At 39.8% G+C, this 14026-nt stretch overlaps 1 protein-coding gene across 2 annotated transcripts in view; it reads right to left on the minus strand.

Moving 5' to 3' along the window:
- The window catches only part of ARNT2 (aryl hydrocarbon receptor nuclear translocator 2), a 99913-nt gene extending 85893 nt beyond the window's left edge, over positions 1-14020 (minus strand). For both annotated transcript variants that reach the window (XM_014944657.1, XM_014944655.1), the window contains exon 1: positions 13909-14020. In XM_014944657.1, coding sequence (XP_014800143.1) covers positions 13909-13939 — 31 coding nt within the window. In that variant the 5' untranslated portion in view covers positions 13940-14020. The remainder of the gene's footprint in view (positions 1-13908) is intronic.
- Between the last annotated feature and the right edge of the window lie 6 nt (positions 14021-14026).

The following is a 14026-nucleotide window of genomic DNA, read 5'->3' on the forward strand; positions in this document are numbered from 1 at the left end:
ACCACTGATTTAAATTATTCATTGAAAATTATTTACTCATGTCCTTCAAATGCCTTTATTATTTATTACAGAGATTTTTTTAAAGTGTGCCTCAGAAGAGTATGTTAATTCTAAATTTAATTCAGCACATCAACCTGCATTACCAAATACTTAATTATCAGTAAATTTACAGTGTCCTTGGGCACCGCTGGGTAATCAGAATGCTATTGTTTTCATTAAACAGTATTTTATTGATAGCACTAATGACTTCAGTTCTGCTTGATCAACAAGCAAATGATGCTTATTTGATGTTACGATAATTAATTGGCCTTTCAGATGCTTCCACATCCTAATTTATTACCAAGAATAAGAATATTTATGTGAAACGTCCTAACACATGTTCTAAAAATAGGGTGTGGCTTAGTACTTCCCCCTTTCCTCAATTTCTTATGCCACGTTCTCCACCTAAAAATTGTGGGGGAAAAAAACTACATTTAACTCCATTTCGAAAACCCAGCCTGAACCTTGCATATAAAGTATTTAGTTCAGTTTATCCCTTACTGAACTTCCAGTAAATCAAAGAAGATTTTCTGATTAATATTTCTTTTATTTTTTTTTTATCTCAAGATGGGAGAAAACCGCTAACCTCACTTTCCCTTAGCAGCAACAAGGATCAGAAACTTCATATGACTCAGATGAGATGTACAAATGAATGGGCTACTTCTGGAATCTATTACCCCAAACCATTATTTTTCCAAACTCCAGGCGCAGTTTATGAAGCACTACAGTCCAGCCTTCAGACCACGGAAAAGGGCAGGAGATAAGAAAATTACAGATTCAAATCAAACTGGGCCTTGAAAAGCCACCGGAAACGAGTACACCAGTCCTCCCAGAACATTCAGCTGGCACCTATCAGAGATCTGAATCTGTTCAGTTTAATCTCCCACAGAGGACAACCTTCAGAAAATCATCTGAAGTCTTACCTGCTCTGACATACCAACCCATATTAACAGCTACCCAGCTGCTACTACAGCATCATCTTTGAAAATGAGTTTCTCAAAGCCTGAAAAAAAAGTTACAAATAAAGGCCTTAGTGATTTTTCTACCTTTCACAGCCCCAGGATCATTAATTACGCTTTTTAGAACATTTTGCCTTTTAGGTAATTTCATATATTATATCTGCATGTCTGCAGGATAACAAAAAAATAAAAGCCCACAGGCTTTTGGAAGTTCAAAGGCATTTGCATTTTTTTGCATTACTGTCTAGAATGTTTCATTCCCACAAATGTTCCAAGTAGAACACCTCAACATCATGGCATAAGGGAAACCTTCATAGGTGTATAATAAACACAAAATACTGCTATGCTCTGCTGGAGAGGATTGCTTAGTGTTACTTGAGGTTTACTACACACCCAAGAATTTGTCATTAATTTTGGAACACTTTTTTCTGCTTAACTTATTCACAGACTTATTTCCTGAACAGCTTTTATACTACTGAATTTCATACTTCGCTTATTAAAATTACCAATTTTAAAATAAGAGAGAAAATGATGTTTCCAGGTAAACTCTGCCAGGCTTCCAAGAAGTGATCAGCTGTAATGGCTGTGCTCTTACTTTTTTTTCAGAATTACAAAATACAAGAATTCACTGGATGTTCTACCAGCGAACTACTAAACAAATGAAAACACGTAACAAGAAAACATTATTTTCCATGTCCCCATATTCATATTAAAAATGATTCGACATCCATTACAAGCCACTTTTTCCCAAAAATATACAGACAATTCTGTGGATACATCAAATATAGAAGTGAAGAACGATACTGAAAAAACCCTCACTATAAACAAATTGGATGTTTGTCAAAAAACAAGCCGAGTATTTGTCTGTAAATATTGACCAAACTAACGTTTTTGCTTTGGTATTTGCTGACTGAAGAGCAGCACAGGCAAGTATAAAGGACATATAAAATTAATCTGAATGCCAAACTTTGTGATCAGGTTCCAGCTATTACAGGGACTCCACGCAACAAAGCAAACAACTAGTGGCAGCCAAATGCACTTACCAAAAAATCACTACAAGTACTTTATCATTACATTTCAACATTAGAAAGAATCATGATTTGATTCCTGAAAATGCACTTACTTCCAGTGACAGCTCATTGAGTTGATTTAAAGAGCAGTTAACATACTAACCAATTACCCCCATATAATGCATTTTCCTACATTTTAAGTTCAACTCTCAAACATGCAATGAACAGTTGAAAACTATCTCGTAATTTTCACTCTGTGTAACTGTATTTTTCACAGGGTTTGATCATCTCTTTTGTGTATGAACCAATGAATAATTTGCTCTCAATCTTAATTCACACTGTAACTGGCTGAGAACAAACTACCACGTTTTTGAAGGCAAATTAAGTGACAAAAGCAACCATAAGTCAGGATAGCAAGAAGTAAGTTGTAAAGCCCACATTAAGACTTTAAAGCTAGGTGGATTGTTGGTAGTTCTGCACTGAAATAGCTGTCCATCTATGCTCATGTGTATATTTTGTCAAAACATTTTAAAAGAACATTATCCCAACACCATATCTACTGTAGAAAGAAAATACAAATTAATGGCTATACATATGCCTGGAATAAATCATATCTGCTGTTTCCAAGGAGAAAGAAGGTGTATATTCTGCTTTTTTATCTCCTCTTCTTCCCAAAGGGAAAAAAAGTCTTTGCTAATCCAACATAAATATGATTGCAATAAAAGCCCGTTATTAAAACATCAATTACTACATCACAATGAAAAAAACCACACCTCTGCTTGCTCCAGGATAGGCACTCCACACTCTCCTACAAATATGTCATTTTATAACAGATGCATATGAAAAAAGCATCCCAGAACACATAGTCTTATAAACAGGACATACGAACTGAAGGTAAGAGAAATGAAAACAAAAATCAGATGACTTAACTGTGGCATGGGGATATTACTTGTCAGACGTTAAGTAAGAAGTTTGAAGCAAACCTAAACTCTGTCCAGTGCCTGTACCACAAGACTGTCCTCATTCCCTGGTCAGTTCTCAGACATGAGATAGCCAGCAATAAAAATGAAGAATGCAGGCAGCTTCTAACAGCCAAGAATTTTCCTGCGGAATGAGAATTGATTGGTCTCTGAAATTCTTACTCATAATTACCACATTCATTTTAAATTTAGCAGTGACGAAAGAACGTTTTGTCCTTAAGACCATCTTGAAAAAGCAATACTAACAAAGGGGTTTAGGTGAAGACACAATGAGCTCTGGAGCTGAACTCAGATATGACATTATTAACCTCCACACGTAACACTCTAAGAGATGGAGCCATGACTGTGCGTACCCTGAAACATTTACCACATGTATGCCCTTCCTAGAGCAGCGAGGACTGGCGTGCTGCCTGTGTCTTATTCAGTTCTGCCAAGGGCAGAAAGGCTTTTGCACATCATCAGTAGATGAGGCAGAACCACTTCCTTAATGTCATATCAACCTTTTCATCAATGTAGTCAGATACTACTTTAGAGAAGTAATAAAAAGGCATGTGCCAGCTATGAGACTAATGAATAGTTTTCCTCAAGCAAAACATAATTCAGCATGAACTTCATGTTAATGTTCTTTCCACCCACTCACCCATCTCCAACTGATTCTACTCAACCAAAATGCCAACAAGTAAAACCACCCATCTTTTAATTCAGCTATTGTACCCCAGCACTAAGATTTTGTTTTACAGTGCCAGTGTTTTACAGAGCTGCCTAACCTCAAATGTTTCTTACACATTTACATGGCCTCCTTTTTAAAAACATGCATAGAAGATGGCGAGTGAAACACAAGTAACAAAAGGGAAAACTTTGGAGAGCAAAAGATATTCACACTGGCAGCTTTCACTAAAATGTTAAAAACCACCATTAAGCCTCAGTCCCACTTACAGCTCAGAACCAACCAGCTTAAGAAGCAGGGAGAAGGATACTATAAAAAAAATAAATAAGATTAGGACTTGAGCCAGGAAACAATTTGGAAACATATGTTACCTTGTTTGAAAAATGAAAGAGTATCAAGATATATTCACCTAAAAGACTATTACACCTCAGGCACAGGTTCATTTGTTGTACAGGAAGACATCACAGAGTACAGCAAGTCCAGAAACAATTTAATTTAGAAGAAATAAAACCAAAAGCTGTGATCATTCAAGAACCAAATCTCAGGCTTGAGTAAACTACAAGAAGCCCCCAAGACTCATATAAACCTAAATATTTCCCAATGCCTACCCATAACAAAGAAAGAAGAAAATTTTCTATTACTGTCTTATTGTGTAAGCATCCATAATGGAAATTTTATACACTATTCTAAAGTGTCTGTGATGGGCTATTTTTGGATAGGGGTTCCACGTAGCACAAGTTTGACCTAGCACGTTTTGTTCTTAGTGAGATTCGAGTCCAGCCTCACCTACGTAACAAAGGAAAACAGTTTCACTTGGAATAACCTTAACTTTTAGATGCAGACAGCTGCTGGCAGAGAACCTACAGAGACACTACACATTTTTTAAGGACTTGAGTAGGAACTGTGAAATTTGGATTCTGCAGGCCTCAACACGTGGCATTTGGGGAAGACTGTTACGTTCATTTAAGACATTCTTAATTCCAGCAGTCCGCTCTCCTTTTTTCTGGAGATCACTACCACGATGAGAGAGCAAGAAGAACGGAAGGTGTCCTCAACTGCTAATGCTTCTCACTCAGAGATGCGGCTCAAACCCACCCCCGGAGGACTTTGATCCTCAGCGGGGCTGTGGTGGGGCCGAGGTTGGAGCCCGGCCCCTGGTGGCCTTTCAGCACCATGGATGGCAACCTCGGGAGGTCCCGGCCACCGCAGGAGGCGCCGGTCCTCTCCCACCCAAACCAGGCTGGGTAGTCAACGCAGGTCACAATACCACCAAAGCTACTGTCACGGAAACTTTGGTCTGATAAGATGCCTACAAGAAAGGAACTGACTAATAATTTATTAGGGCTGCGGTTCACCCTTTAGATGTGGCCACGCGTTCAGAAAGTATTCCTATTTTTCTGTCCTCATGAGGGAGTTTGAAAACGCTGCTGTGTTTTTCTTCGGGATGGTTCATCTACTTTAATCTCAACAATGAAAATGCATACTTCAAACCTTCACTGGTAAGCAAAAATACAACGCAGCTAAAATGCAATTGCTGTTCCCACAAACCTGATTGCACATCAAATTAATTTATTTTTTTTCATAAACCAGAAAAATCATCAGTTTTACACAAAACCATCAACAAAATAAATTTGCAGAGGAACGTTTATCCCAGAAATACTTAAACCTAGGCATAGCTCCAATAATTTGCCATTGTATTCCTAACACCGCTGAAAATTTCATAAAAATAAAGGAAAGTTTTCATCATACAGCCTTGTTTTCTACTGGTCTAACCACTACTTACCACAGAAAGTGCAGAGCGTTTTCAGGGTGACAGAGCTATATGCAGAAACCCAGGTGATCTCTTAAAGATGCTTTTAAAAAAAATTAAATCTGAGGAATCCATTGGTGTCCCCATACACTATGACATGATCATGGTTCATAGGAGTAGTCATCAGACTGATCTCTATTTTCCCAAAGTCTCTCACAGGGCCAGCCTCAATGGACTGCTGTTAAATGAGCTGCCTCTCAGTGGCTGGGAACACAAGAATTTAGCATTTCAAACCAAGCTTTTCTAGCTAACAGTACTTTAAGTCTTTAAAGCTGGACTCAAAATTGAGCTAGCAGCTTTGCCTGTTGGACATGAAACAATGGAAACCCGTCTTGGCCGCGGCCGTATTGGCTCGGCAGTACCAACAGCAATAAAATTTTTTTGTCAATAAACAGACCAAACCTGACTCAGAAGGCAGTCATACACAGTAGCTAGTGTCATTTTATAGCTAATTTTATGACTATAATCCACTTCCTACAGGTACTGTTACAATCGGCACCTAATTTCAGGGGCTGACTTCTGCCACGTGTTGAGGGTTGCTGTGTGTTAGGCACATTAACTGCTTTCCCCATGACAGAAGCTTAGCAAATTAAAATACTAGCCTAATACTGACATGCTGGTCAGCCACATAATTACCAGCCTGGCCCTCTTCAGGACATTACTGAATAAGAGAGGCAGACCAGATACAGTCTGTTTTTACTTATTGCAGTAGTGTGTAGAGATGTGCACTCTGCAAAAAACCACCCAAATAACAGAAGATAACCTGCATTCCCAAAAGAAGTAAACTGTACGTTATGTAAGGTCTGAGACCACTGACACGATCTATTCATAAGAAGTTACTTAAATTCTCCCTGCATTCAAAATAATCAGATTTATCCTGAGTTTTAAAAGCACTTCCAGTTCAGTTTGATTTTCCATCCAGATATTACAAGCAAAACAGTTTTAAAAATACATGCATTGCAAGGACATTTAATAGGACCCAGATGTCCACCTACCTTTACTAACAGAGAGAACCAGCAGTAACAAGTCCCTAAAATTATCTACTTTCATAAAATTGTGTTCTGGATTATTACTGGGAAAGTACTGGAGACCATTTTTGAAAATCAGGCCTGTATATTCCACAGAAACAGGTTTTGCTTTTACCTCTGAGGAATACAAATATGCAGTGTTTTTGTTCTTTGCAGCTCAGTGATTTACTGGCATGCCTCTTCCCATAAAATATTTGCATATATCTGAGAGTCAAACTGTTCTGATACATTCTGTGTTTGCCAGGAAGTGAACGCTTCAGTTCAGTGTAACTGAACATTTAAACAAGGACAGGCACCAGGACAAATGGCAGTGTAATTAACATACCAATGAAGAGCCAGTTGTTAATTACTATCCATTTCAGGCATTTTGTACAAGCAACTTACCTGAAAAGCCTTCCCATCTGCATGCTGGCAAAGCCAGTAATTAAACAATTCAACACTCCTTTTGCTTGATTAGAGAAAAAATTATAATTATTTTATATTATTCTATTTGTCACATGCAGTTGACATTTAGATGAGAAAAACTGCAGCAGCCCAAATCTAAACATTTGAAATGAACGTTATGAGCTGTCCTCGAATAAAACAGCAACATATATGCATCTAGGGCAGATGTAAGCTAATAGAGGCTCCTAATTTGAGCCAACTGATTATACCTTACAGTACCTGCTGGGTTACATGGAAGGCAGCACAGTTGCTACTTAAAAAAAAGGACCACTTTTCTCTAAGGGGGGCTTCAGATGCTACCTACAGAATGGAATCTGGATTTATAAGCTGTTGAAAGACTTGGGAATAGCACCAGCACAAAGCCAGGATTCATTTACATTTAAACAACAGCCACTGAGAAGTCAGTACACAGCTCAGTCCAGCACCAGCAGTTAAAATACAGTAGTTACAGGAGTTTTAAGAAAAGTAGAGGCAACTGAGTGGAAAGCAAGACTGAAACCATAGGACAGAAATACTCACGATAGGCAAAATGGAAAAAAAAGCTGACAAAAGAGAGAGGAAGCAGAAAGTTTAGAAACATTCATCAATATGTAGAGTATCCAAAACAAAGGATTTCTCTCTCTCCCTGTGCAGATGGCTTTGCCCAAGGAAGACTAGCGTGCTTTGAGTACAAAAAAAGGAAATTACATCTCTCTTGAAAACAGCTTCTAATTCACTACCCATCGCATGACTACGGCCACTAATCTGTGTAAACAATAAAACCAAGACCCATTTGAAATTTTGACTATCCAAGTTAAAGTTTGAATCAGCTCCTGTTAAAAAATTTGGCAGGTACCGAAGTTTCCAACCATGTGATTTATGCACTTTAAAGACCAGATTTTGCCAAAATCCTCTAGTATTTTGTGACAAAGTAATTCCTTCTGGAGTAGCCAAAAAGCAGATATTTGGTCCATGTGGGTTTATTCAATCAATTAATTTTCATTTGGATTTTTATTTTAAACAATGGAAGACAATGAATGATTAATTTTATGAAGTTATTTTCTTTTCTTACAATGTGCATCTATCTTACTTGGATTATAAGCAGAAGGTAACTAAAATGTACAAATGCAACCTTATGAAATGTTTCTTTTCCTCATTTGACAGAATGATGGATACAGATGGGGTGACAGGAAATGCTTTACATCTGAACAAAGGAAATACTGTTAGCAAGAAGTAAACTGCACCAATTGTTTATACAGTGAGTGCCCACTCAAGATTTCTGAAATTTCAAAAATTTTGCCTGTACTGTCCAGAAAATTCATTTTTATTCACAGTTTATTTTATAGATGGGTGAAGAAGCACCTCTATCTTTGCATATTTCTTTCCCGCATAACCTTTATTGAGCACCTTCTTACAGTCAAGAAAAAAATGTAGTTTGGGTTGGTATCTGCAGACTCCTGCACTTAAGGCAGTGCCTCTGCACTCCACAGTTCTGGCTGGACAGAACAGCTCATCCAGAGCCAATTCATCGATCTCTAAATATTGCCGGCCACCCAAAGACACTCTGCTATAGATAGACTGCAAAATCTGCCAGAGATCTACAACAAGACCTGAGATCTAAATTCCCATGTCTTAAACTCAAGATCCCTCTTACCCTTTTCTATTGTAAATTTTAATAACACTGTACTTTCTGCAGGTAGCACTGAATTAACACATTTTCCATTCTTACTTGTCAGTTATGAAGCAGTAAGACCCAAAAAATTACCCTAAACGACACACATATCTGATCTTCACAAGCCATTTAAGCATAATCTCTGAATACATCTTCATAATGACAGCCCCATTTCTGTCCTCTTAATAACAATAATCACTACATCAACAGTGTTATTTTGCCTTGACTGTTTTGAAAAGGCTATTTTTTTGCCTTTGCTACCTAATCTCTATAGCAATTTTTCTTACTGAAAAGAAAACCCAGCAATACCATCTGGTATTACAGAAATCAGCAATATCTCTTTTATTTTGCATTTTTATTATTCTATTTGAAAAAATATTTGGAACTAACCACAAGCTACATATGCAAATTTTAAATAAATATTCTGTGATAGAAGAGATATCCTGAAATGAAATCTTTTGCATGCCCTATATATTAGGAATGGCAAAAAATGGCAGATCTTAAATACAAGTTACTGTTCAGTACACAGTCCTGAAGGACAAAACTTTATCACAGAACAATTCAAGAGGCACTACCATCTCACGCCACAGTTTGACTGAAATAAGGACCAATTCTGCAGCAAGGAAGATATGAAAAGACAAGAAGAAAAACCTCCCATCAGCTAATGAGTATTCCATTTTCAAGACCTTTATTTTAACATTATGTTAGAAAGAAGATGCATCCCAGAAACATCAGAGCCCATAATAACCTACATCACTAGAACACTCCATTTACTCCTCAGGATGCTGTTAAATTGATTTTGGAGTTTACTGGATAGTCTATATTGTAATGAAGGGCAAAGCTGTTACTACTGCAGCAATAAAACACAACGACTTTTGGGCTCTGAGTCGAATACACAATTTTGAAATCTAAAATACTGAAGCAGATTTTTTTTTTTTTTAAATCATCATTTTCAAAGCTGTATGAAAGCTAAAGAAGCCCAATTTTCAACTTCAGAAAGCCATTTCCTTTGGGGAATACGGAATGGGCGGCATCAAGAAAATTTGACCACAGCACTTAATATCTTAGTAACTTGAGTGCAAATGCAGGAGTGGCTAACAGACGACTTGGTTCTCAGAATGTTCAGCTGAAACACGAGAAAGATTTAGCACCACTTAACTCCCAAGTCAAACAAACACATACAAACAAAACCAGTTCCCAGAACCCAATGCACTTGCCTAAAACAAGAGCCCAGATGCAGGGCTGAGTTTCAAGTTTTCGCTGATATGACATAAAATTTGCTGTTAACTCATTAAAAATTAAAAGTAAAGACAGTTTATTTAACCATCTTCAAGGTTCAACCCCATTTTTTTTTTTTGTATCTTCAATCAGCCATAGACTAAAAGTAACCCCCATCAGCTACTATAGTTGTAATGTCTTAAGCCACAGCAACTGCTTTCAGGGCTTGCCACCTCCCTCTGTCTCAACACATCTCTAGGAGATGCCATTCTGGGAACATGTTGTGCTCCGTAAAAGATCATTAAAGGAGCTTTAGTGATTATGTGTACACTGCAGTTATTTTTTTTTTCCCAATTAAGTATAAGAATAAAATCCCAAGGATTCACAAAATCTTAAAACATAGCCAAAAAATGCATCCTACAGGATCTGCCCTCTAGTGTAACTCTAGATAAACTCTGAAATCTCATGATTTCTCCTGACTTGACCGAGGGGTTTGTGGCATTTGGCAATACATCTGTGGGTACTACCCAGGGCGGCCCTTTCGTCTAGGGATACCTCACAGGAAAAAACTGAATGGATGCAACCAGAGTTCATTTCACATCACTTGATCATGGTATGAAATTGCTGCTCTGGAACCATCCATGAGACTGAGCCAGACTGGAAACCATCACCCAAGACCAAGTAACGTCCCAGGAAAAGTTTTATGTTTTCATCCCAACTTGGTTAATATAAGAATCACCACTTTGTGTACTGCACTCAAGTTGAGCAAAATTTGACCCCAAAGTACCAACAGTTATGGACAAGTTTGCATTCCAAAAATATATACATTTAAAACAGACATGGCACTAAGTTACTTCGCTGCAAGCAGTAATTTATGAAATGCTTGTTACACCTCCACAATTTTTTTGTTCTTAAATCCCATTTAATATGCCAATCTTATTCAGGAGGAAATAAATTAACTCTGATGCTTTGTGCCAATGCAGATGAGCTTCCCACACACCTGTATTGTGTTTCACACTTCAGTTAGTCATCCAGATTACGACAAACGAACAAAGTACTTCTAACCAGACCCCATTCCCAAGGCTAAGCATGTGACACGAGGAAGAAAGAAGGTTATCTCACAGACCCCCCAGTTTTGTCAGTGCAATGTCTGGTTGCAGCTATGGATGAACACCTTCACCAAAAAGAACCATGAGTTTAGATCCAACACAGCCCAGGAAGCCCACAGAGGTGACATTACCCCCACAATTCAGTCCCTGACACTGCAATTGCCACAAGCACTAGCCAGGATAGGCTGCAAACTGCTGAGACTCCCACAAACTTTTGTAACTCAAACTCTTCATTAAAAAAAAAAACAAAAAACCAAAAAACAGTGGGAAAAAAAAGATAAATCTGCACCAAATGCAAGTGGGAAAAAAAAAGATAAATCTGCACCAAATGCAAGAGGGAAGATGATGCTGCAAAACAGTTCATGGTTCTGTACCGGGAGATCCCACACTGGAAGACCTTCACATCCAGAATTACAGAACACCCAGCTTTTCTGTCCCTGCTAATCCCTGTTCCGCTATCTCAAATATGACTAAAATCACACGTATTTGTATTGTGGTAGCTGCAAGTTAATGTCCTGCCTAAATTATCAACTGTTATTAGAACCCCAGACAATTGCTTAATAAAAATTTAATCATATTGTAATTTCTAATCATCATTAAAGATGCTTAACAAGTTAATCTCTCTATTGTGCTCCCCTAATATCGTGGATCAGAAAGTCAACTGGCGTAAGGCAGCACAGCTTCACCAATACTAACAGGGCTACTTTTGCGTTACTCCAGCTGAGGATCTGGCCCCAAGAGGACATAGCAGTACTAAAATCCTCTCAGTACAGCTTTTTGACTGTTTCTCTGCACTGCTTCACAGTTAATAAAAAAAAATATCAGAATCAAGAGATTATGACTTCAAAAAGCCACAGTACAAATCAAGGCATTTCGTGGAGCTCTATCTTCTGCTGTCCGTGGTAGAGCAAACCCAGCACTGCACTGGAGATTGAAGGTCTCCCTTCCTCGCTTCTTCACAGCTCAAAAGCTCACCATTTTGACTTCGTCCACACATAGCTACATGTCTGACAGCAACGCTCACACACAGAAAACGTGGGAGGATCATTAACAGCCAGTGAAGTTGTCTTTCAGCTTAGATCTGTTCCAACTGCCTAGAGGAGGAGTGAAACAATGGTCTGCAACCTCAGCCTTGCAGAAGTAAGTATTGGTTCCCTTCAGGATACCAACACGTTTCCTCATCCTTCCAGTGGACCCGCAATCTGTGCTTAAGAGAGTTTGAGGACCACACTGCAAGTCCACTTTAACTGTGTCAGGTTGTTGCACAGAGGTGCAAACAGACAACACACTTGGCTCTCGTTTGCGTCATATTTTTTTAATATTTCTTCAATAAACCCACAACGCTCTCTAAATTCCCAAAGTGGTCAGAGGAGAACAACTGTGAAGCCCTACTCTGAGGCTGTTCTGTGGTGTGTGCACACCATATCTCCTGCAACCACATCTTTTTGTGGCTTCACCTGCAGGCAGGTGAAAACAGACAGCAGAAACGGTTGGTGCAAAAGGGCTTGACTATAATTCAGTGGTTTCACCTCTAAGTGGTCAGGACTGTTCCTTCTACACATAGCTTGAAGGACCAGCTAGGAAAATGGCAAACCAAACCCAAGTCAAAAAAGGCTGTTCTTATCCTGCTTTGTCCGCAAAACAGCTCATGGATTCTAGCTAAGTGTGCACACAATGAAACTCTCTGTTATCATGTGCAACATAATATCCTGGAAGCTAAATAATATTAATTTTAATAACCTTCCATTAAATATTGATTTTAATTTAATATGTAGAATTCTGATATTAAAACTTAATCTGACGGGCAAAGATTTGTTCCTGCTTACTTTATTGACACTTACTGAACCAAATTAATTGTTTATATCATAATATTTACTTTCAGTATGACAACCACACGACCAGCTAACACAGGATTTAATCTAAAGGACAGCTTTTAAACATTAGTTGGCATTTACTCAAACAAGCCTTTAATTGTCAGAACTGAACTCAACTCTACAAAAAATGACATATTAAGACAAGTAAAACTGGAATCCACCTTTCATAAAAATACCCTCCCTTAGTACTGAGCCCAGTGCAAGATGCACTGTCCCGCTTATTTTTAGTGTGGGACACTTGTTGATCCAACGCTAAGTTGATCCAATTACATCTCCAAAATACCTACTATGGCATTTCATCCAAACCCATTTGACTCCATCACGTGCTCAACAAAATCAATGTCGCACCTCACAGACCCATAACACGACGCCGGGAAACTTCTTCCCTCACCAAAAATGCAAAGAGAAAAATTTAGTAAGTTTCTTCTCCTAAGAAATGTGATATTAACAGAAACTATTTATTTTGCCTTTGGCAAGAAAAACAAACACAAGGCAAAGACCGTGCAGGCACCCAGGTGTCCTGGGTCAGTTTCACCGCCCTGTTTTGGTTCCAAGCGATGCTTCCCAAGCCGGTTTTGTTTCCCGACAATAAACCAGGCAGGAAAAAGTAAATATTCCTACCAATTCCCAGGACAGCCGAACCCCGCTGCCCCACGGCCACCCTCCCCACCTGGGGACACGTCCCCCCTCTCTCTCCTGCCGTCTGACCGCCGATGCTTATGCAAAACTGTTGGGTTTCCTGCGGCGCCTACACCCGACGGCAGCGAACCCGCAGGGAGAGGGGGCAGCCGGGCTCCTCCAGCCCCAGGAACCCGCCGAGGGCTCCCGGGCTCTCCGCCTCCGCTCGCTCCCCGGGGCTGGGCGGCTCCTGCTCGGGGGGCGGCCCCCCTCTCCCCGCCGCCCCCTCCGGCCCGCAGCCAGCGGCCCCCGCCGAAACCCCGGGAGCTGCCGGCCCTGCTGGCTGCGGGGACCGCGCCGTCCCCGGGGGCGGGTGTGTGTTTGGGGCTTGGGAGGAGGGATGGAGAGGGGGTTGGGGGGGGTCGTGTTGTGCGGCGGGGCCACATGGGGCGAGACGGTCTCCCTGCAGCGCAGGGGGCGACGGCAGCAGCAGCTACTCACCGGGAGGGTTTACCGCCGCCGGCGTTGCCATCTTGTCTCTGAGAAGAATTAAGACAAATGCAAGAGGGGAGGAGGGATGCTCTGAGCAGCCCGGGGGAGGCGGGGGAGGGGAAGGCAG

Source organism: Calidris pugnax, unplaced genomic scaffold (genome assembly GCF_001431845.1).
Source record: "Calidris pugnax isolate Ruff unplaced genomic scaffold, ASM143184v1 scaffold70, whole genome shotgun sequence".
NCBI classification, from domain to species: domain Eukaryota; kingdom Metazoa; phylum Chordata; class Aves; order Charadriiformes; family Scolopacidae; genus Calidris; species Calidris pugnax.